The following is a 7,904-nucleotide window of genomic DNA, read 5'->3' as shown; positions in this document are numbered from 1 at the left end:
TCGTTGTCACTTACCTCTTATGCAAGCCTGCTATCAATGGAAGTCAATCCATCATTCTAGCAGTTTGCATTTTTGACGACATATAATAACTAATGTGCCCAAACCTCTCATAGCAAGCAGATTGTGTTGATAGAGGCCTGTTAATAGGGGAGCAAGTTGGGACTGTAGTGGTCTTGTATTAGGAAGCCTTTCTCTCCATTCAGATCTCCCAAACCTTTAATTGTTTTCAACCACCACCTTAGCCTACAATCTTCAATCTTAGCTAAGGGCAATATAGTGAAAGGATGGATGACACTAATGTGCAATCTTGAGCCTTGAACAACACAAACCTTCAGGGATGCTAATGTGGAAGCATGCTAAATTATATATTTGCTATGTAAATGCTCAAGGATGCTATGTTTGCTATGTGGAAGCAATATATGTTTGCTATGTCACTGTTGAAATGCATATGCTCAAAGATGCTCCACAGTCGATAAGGTCCTTAAAGAAGAGTGCCTACTTGCATGTGGTGAGATCTTGAGCTACTTGGCCTTTAAAGGAGATTATGCAAACTTTGAGGTTGCATAAGCATAGATGTGCTTCTTTGAAGCCGAAAGTCAACACCAAACTAGCACATTGGTACAACTGCTTCAATACCAAATTTGACAGGTAGCATATCGACTAGAGTTGCCACCCACTACCAAGATCCATGATAGGCCATGTATCATCACATTGCCTAGAACACACAATTCTTCTTAGATTCGCTACTTATGAGTAAGAAGGGTGACTAGCAAAGAGTAAATTTGCAAAGATCAAGCATAAAGTCTAGTCATCTCAGAGGGAATGGTAGGAGGATTGCTCAAATAAATGCTACTATCCCTTTGAGTAGGCCTCTATAGATGGGGGACAACATAGATGTTTTAGATGGATGGACATAGGCAACCCTTTTGTCAAAGGTCTCTTATGGAATAGTGGAGAGGATATTTTGGTTTATAGATAGCAAGTTGGTCAAATCTCATGGTTCTGATGTGGTTTTTGATGCGCACCTAGAGCCAATCAAAGATGTGGGCTTTAGTGAGCAATGTTATTTTGCTCCTGATTAGTACATAGATGCTCGTCTAGGGGGGTTCCTCTTGGTCACCCTAAGTTTCTTTATGGGATCCAGAAGAGTGGGAGTGGCTTGTAGGTTCTCTTTTTGACTCTACAATAAGTAATGCCTACAAGAGGTTGGAGACCTTCCAAAGCACATCATTGGGAGAGCCTTCTAATCACCAAGGATTTTCAAAGAGCTTTTTGAGGATGCCTTGGAGTTCCCTAGGAAATAGGAAAGTCGTCTCTTCTATTGACTTTCCATTCATCAAGGGATTACCGTGAATCACTGGAGTACTCTTGGATCAATCCCTCTTGCCCTTGGTACTTATTAGCTACTAGATCTATTTAGCATTGCATTTGGGAATGCAAACAAACCAAGATCGTTTGGACATAATTGATGGGGACGTTTTAGTCCTCCATCATCATTACTCAAGATTCAATGGCCTAGCTCCCACTTATTAGGCCCCAGATCTTGTATGAATGTCAAAACTACTACGGGGCTATCACGATTTTACACTAGGATGTAGAATTTTTTTGACTTCATGTCATCCCTTCTTCTCATTACAAGCCTCCACATGCTTGCCTCGAAAACTTGTTAGGAGAGTGTAGCATCAATGCCTAGCATGTTTGGAAATGTAGACGAGCAAAGGCTGTTTTATGACAACCATGTCCACTCAGCTCACACCTTAGCCAGCATATAGACATATTGTGTACACACTCTAATGGCTATTTATTTGGTCTAAGATGCATGATTCTTCTCAATCTGCTTCAATCATGAGGACAACTTCTCTCATAGTGAAGAGGCAGTCCTTCCTTTTCTCGAGACCATCACAAGCATAACATAGCATTTCCAGCCAAGCCCTAGCTTTTCATTTGTCCAAATACTCCTTGTGTGGTTACATGATGCATCTTTGCCTTCAGTTTATTCTCTCGGTTTTTCCTTTCATACTTGATACAAGTCTATTTTAAGTCACACAAGAAAAAAAAAAACATTAGAAAGTACCATCTCGTCTCTAGGGCAATGATGAAAGGGTACTTTCCATGTCCTTCTGCTGTAGATTTCAAATCTGAATGTGTTTGGTGCGTTAACTTGAACTCTCTTTCCCGCAGCTATTGCAAACCTTGAACCTTGCATTAACAAAGGGAGGTCTTTCTGGAGGTCAATGTTGAACTATTTTGAGGAAAAATCAAGGCTCAGGTGGTTTGATCAGGAAATGGTTACTTCCTAGCAGTAGACTCGATGGTTTTCTGCCATTTCAGCTTAGCAATGAGAATGTAACTCAAGCTTGATCACTTTTTAAAAGAGGGCTGCAGGTGTGGGGTCAACTGTACGACAAAGATGAGCTAAAAGTGGAAGCAATGGCCAACCATCAGGAGGGAGTTTGGTGTCAACAACAAAGACAAGGAGCTAGTTGATGGGTAAGATATGACATGGAGGGGAGGCTTCCAACTCATCCTCAGCAAAGAGTTTAGTTGGGTACACACCTACTCCTTCCTACCTATTCCAACACCCAAGGAGGATGCCACTGAACTGATTAGAATGATGCAGGAGATGCCAGAGGTCAATAAATGTTGTCTGCTGACCTGCAAGGAGAACATGAATGTAAGTGGCTTGTGAGGGCAGCCACTTACTGGAAGGCCATTTCTCCTTGGCAATGCTTCCAAAACCAAAAGAGAGAAATGGGCGGGAGTCAAAGCACATACATCATGGGCCGTATGGGATAGCCAGAAATGATTTTTTTTATAATGATGCTGATGTCAACCCTAAATTATATTGGAGGAGCTGCTTCTATCCATGCTGATTGGCTTGAGTCCACTTTGTGATAACAGATTCCTCACAATTTTCTCTTTATAAGATGGTCATCTGTTCCCTCTCCTCCATCCTTGTGCTGAATAGTTGATTCTAGAGAATATGTTCTCTTACACAAGTCCTTCAAGTAATCCCTATGATCATGGGCAAGGCTTCAGCATCTCTGTCTTCCCACTCTTCAACTTATCGCTTTCATTACTTGTCTGAGGAATCCTCGATATCCGGGGGCTTGAGCTCTGTTCCCTTTATCCAAATCTCTCTTGCAATGAGATGGGCTGGGACTTTTGGAATAAACAAGAGCCAAAATGAACCACACCACAAAAACCAAAAAATGAGTGCACCTAGCTGGAATATGAGTCTCCTTTGCTCTTAAAAGGACACCTCATGGAAGAAAAGGATCACTCCCTGTTTGTAAGCCCCCAAATGAGGGGAGCATGGGGCACAGCTATAGAGAAATACGGGGTAGGGAGAGGGATGAAGAGGCTGCTATGTGACAGCAAACAGGTTGCCACATGGGCAGGAGCGATATAGGGGGTAGAGACGGCTGCCATGTGGACAGCACACAGGTTGCCACATGAGCAGCACACCACTGTCCTCGTATTAAATGAAGGTTCAACCTTCATGGCAGACCTGTCGGTGCTGGCCAGAGGCAGGTGGGCAGATAAAGCAATGCATAAGCCTGCACCCCAAAGTCGACACAATAGAACGGAACTGGTCAGCAAGTCCACAGACTCAGTCGGCCAGTCCTCCAGACAAGGTCAGCAGACCCTGATTGGGTTAGCCAAGTTCAAAGGCTCCAGAAGGAAGCAGTGAAGGGCAGCAATGAGGTGCAGCGTCATCAGTTCCAACCTCCAGAACTAAAGCACAATACTAGAGATGGTGGACAAAGGCAACCTATGTGACAAGCTCAGGAAGCGAGTAGAGGGTGTCTGCAGGCATTTAGACAGCCAGTGTTGCAGACTGTAGAGAGCCTCTCCAGAGTGAGCCAAAGGCACAAGGAGAGAGCAGTGAAGGGGAGCAGCAAGGCGCAGCAGTCCGCCACCAATTCCAGACACCAGAAGTGCAGCACGGCACTACAGAAGGTGGACCAAGGTAGCAACAGTAGCAGTCCTTATGCTTCATAAAGAAAGCAAAAGTGAGCAGATCACCTCAGGGCAGAAAGGGTGCTCACTGACAGATAAATTTTGGGTAGCAACTGAAGACCTCATTGAGAAGCATGCAGCAGGACTGAGCAGCAATGGTTTGTGGTCCTAGTCCAGCACTAGACAGCATGGTGTTCTTTGTGAGTGCGCCTTTTATAAACAGTTTGGGTCCTCTCAATGGTTGCCGTATCTTGCTGTCTATTCCAGATCTGAGCATGGTTTACATTTCTATATGCGCGCACATCCCAAGTAGGATCTAGAGTTCCCAAATGTGATCTCATGAACAATTCAACACGTTCAAATATTTTCCATAGTGCGTTCTTTCACATGATCATGAAAGCATCATTGCTGGCTCTGAAACCATGTTAGAAGAAGTAATGGCAACCTCAACCTCACATGCAGCAGAAAGATCTAGGAACTCTCTCCAATCTCACTAACAATGGTACACAAAGCATGAACCCACAATTTGAACGATACAGAAGATATAACAGCAGCAGGAAGAAGGCCAAAATACTCCTACAATCTTCCACAAAATGTGGGCAAAATAGCTTAAGAAAGAGCTTCCAACATCCAGTCTATGCTGGATAAAACTACAGCAAAGTGATACTGCATATGACCAAGAACTGAAGGCAACTGCAAGCTTTATCTTGCTCCTGCGTGTCTTGGGGAAAGGCTCCAGTGGGATGGGAAGGAGAGCTAGATCAAGCAGGGGAGGCCACAGATCAGGCCAACCTAGTCTGTGAAACTGGCCGACCCAAGAGGGCCAACTAAGGATCTGTACGACCTGACTGCACCAGTCTGCACTAGCCTGCTAGAATGGCTGACTGGTTGGCCATGAGCAGAGGTCTGCTGACCTCATGGCCTATAAAAGACCTATGATGGGGCCCAAAAACTGCCCTCTGTTCCTGCACAAATAACTGCATATGAGCAGCCCTAGATGCCTCAATTTGAGGCCAGCAGCACCTACTATCAGTACCTACTCTCTACCCCTGCCAACCCTAACTTCTGCCCCGCGTCTTTGTAACGGGGCCCACAGATGGTCAGTGACCTCCAACACAGTGGGACACCTCTAGTACCTAATGTTCTTTGGTCTAAATTAATTATCAGTCTTGCACAGCTATGACATCTCTTTCGTCTGCTGTTTAAGCTCCACTTGTTTCCTTTTCCCCACCTTCTCTTACATTTTCTTGACCAAAATGTAAAGTATCTTGTTCAGGCTTGAGCCTCACAGGTGGAGTGGTACATTCCTGTCTCACATCTTGGATCACTTACATTTTCTTGCTGAAGTGGACTTGTTCCTGGAAGCCGGCTCTGCTTCTCTAGAGTTGACACAATCCTGGCAACTAGGCTGGAGATGCAACGATAGAAGAATAAGTAAATAGCTGCAGCTTGAAAGCACAGACCTTCTGGCATGGAAAGCTTGGGGGGGGCAGAGAGGGGGACCGGGTGTTTGGGAGGGAAGGGGGGTGTCAGACAGAACTAGGGGAAAATGTCCATACTGCGCATTTAACCCAAAGACTGATATCTTATTTGAAAAACGAATTGATCAGAGAAACAAGCTCTGCTCTACGTCTACAGTATATTTCATAGTTAAGCGCCTTCCTTGAGCAGAAGTCACAATACAAGAAGCGATCCCCTCGTTGGATAACAAGAACATAGGAGGACATCAAAAGACAAATCATAGCAAAGTCATTGGCCATAAATCCAAGGCATTGTGCATGTTCACACCAGCTTGTCTTTGAAGAACCAGAATAAAGGGTAAACACTCCGGAGAAATGGCAGTTTCACACAGACGAGACAAGCAGAAGTTTCTTTCAAGCGCAATGGATAGACCTTGTTTCCTGCCCCACCAGCCCAGGGGGGCCATAAAACCGTTGATCTTGTGCAGCAAACTATTGGAAGGCTGACATGCCTTCCCAGCTGAATATGCCCTCCTGCATGCCAACGTAAAGGAAAAGGGCGCAGCCCCTTAAGGACAACTGTCCCTGTCCATGAGATCGTCCTCCTCTATTCGTAAGAATCAGCATATGTCTGTTCCTATCAATATATCTGCAGACATCTTACGGATCATGAAACTATAAGCAGGTCTGAATTTGAGACTAATAGCTGCTATCTAACTCATACTTTTATCCATTCTAACGGGGAGGCACAAAATATCTTGCATGGTGAGAGTATGGAATGTCTAACGTTCCAAAAAGTTGCCTTCATACTACACCTCATAGTGAAGCCATTTGGTAGGCTACCATAAACAGGCCCCGCTGAAAGGGCTTAGCCATGGGATTCAACCAATGCAGAGCGCCCACTATACCTCACCAGAAATGCCATAGCAATGATACCGACAGATGCAGGAATTTATTTCATGGCGAGAGACTTAGACCGCATAATCATCATTCTTATTCCATTGTATGGGAATTCCGTTTCTAAAAAAACGACATGTCGACAACCGTATTCGGCTAAGGCATTCCAAAGCACAAATGGGCCCCAAAAACTATAAAGTTGCATGCGATCTCTCAGCGCACAGTTCTATAATTTACAAGCACACCAAGCTCAAACTCTAGCATCTAACCACGCGAAGATTACGGCAAAGATATAAGGATGAAAACAATCCTAGCCATTAAGTTCGCATTAAGTTATCGCAACGCATGTGGAATATTGGAACCGCTGATCGATGGAGCAATAAACGCCCTAGGCGAACAAATTCACCAGAAAAAATTAAGAAAAGCGTGGTTGTCGATCAACATCAACACACACTTCAATCCTTTTCCTGGATATCCATTTCCTTGAGCTGCCGGTCCAGCTCCGGCCCTCTCTGTAGGAAATCCGTTCACAAGGCAAGCTGATTTGCCGTCAGTATGCCTCACAACGCTCAACTGCACATGCAAATCTTTGAAAGGCGCTGAAATATCCCTGGTGCAGCGCTTGAGTTCAAGTGCCAAGCTTTCATCCTGGGGGATTCTGGGAAGCTTGAATCTGAGGCGCTCCTTAACGACAGCCGAGCCGGCGACAGCCTTGGAGAAAAAGGGGCGATCTTTGAGGGAGACGTCGATGAAGAAGGTGATCGAATCAGAGGAGAGCCAGCGGACGGCGTCGGGATCGACGGAGTGGGAGAGGCGCTGGGAAAAGAAGGAGGAGAAGCTAGCGATGCGGCAAGAGAAGGCAGGGTCGGCGAGGGAGGGCCATCGCTGAAGGCAGAGGTGGCGCCAGAGGGAGAGATCGGAGGAGGCTTGGTGCCAGAGCTTACAGGTGAGGGAGCAAGAGGCAACGTCGAAGGGGCTGAGCAAAAAGAAGATCTTCACCAGAACGTCCAAAGACTCCACGCTCGGCCGCTGCAGGCAACTACAATAAAAGCAACAACAACAACAACAATGGCAGCAAGAAGAAGAAGAAGAAGAAGAAGAAGAAGAAGAAGAAGGGGAGCAGCTGGAGCATCCCACCGCCATAGCCAAAAAACAACCTCCTCCTCCTCCTCTTCTCTTCTCTGTTCTGTTGTGTTGTGTTTTGTGTTGTGTGAGAGAGAGAGAGAGACACTGCAAGCTTCACTTTCCTTGTCCTGACTCCTGAGCCCAACAACAGAAAAGAAACACACACACACACACACATCACCATTAGATTCCCCTCCCTTTCTTTGCATGGCATTCATGCTCACTCAATAATGCACCCCCCTACTTGCATCCCGACCTCTCCATTTCTATTTAACATCATTCCTTCCTTCACTTCAATTGCTTTTTATTGTTTCGTGCCCCTTCACATCCGGTGCTTATCCAAAAAGTACAATAAATCTAATACATTTCAGGAACGTCCTTGGTAGAACTTCTACAAAACACAATAGCCAACCTTGAAATATGCTCATAAATTTCCTAAAGGATCACCCCAATGACATC

At 45.2% G+C, this 7,904-nt stretch overlaps 1 protein-coding gene across 1 annotated transcript; it reads right to left on the bottom strand.

Moving 5' to 3' along the window:
* Positions 1–6,517: 6,517 nt before the first annotated feature.
* Positions 6,518–7,673, bottom strand: LOC147906309 (uncharacterized). The gene is made up of 2 exons (XM_087384212.1): positions 7,458–7,673; positions 6,518–7,349 (listed from the first exon to the last, which is right to left on the bottom strand). The coding sequence occupies exons 1-2, from the start codon at positions 7,461–7,463 to the stop codon at positions 6,723–6,725; spliced, it is 633 nt and encodes a 210-aa protein (XP_087240338.1). The 5' UTR covers positions 7,464–7,673; the 3' UTR covers positions 6,518–6,722.
* Positions 7,674–7,904: the final 231 nt, after the last annotated feature.

Source organism: Dipteris shenzhenensis, chromosome 1, assembly GCF_047967505.1.
Source record: "Dipteris shenzhenensis isolate YYH24624 ecotype China chromosome 1, Dip_SZ_1.0, whole genome shotgun sequence".
Classification (NCBI taxonomy): Eukaryota; Viridiplantae; Streptophyta; class Polypodiopsida; order Gleicheniales; family Dipteridaceae; genus Dipteris; species Dipteris shenzhenensis.
The sequence above is the reverse complement of the archived record's forward strand: the minus strand, read 5'-3'. Positions and strand labels throughout refer to the sequence as shown.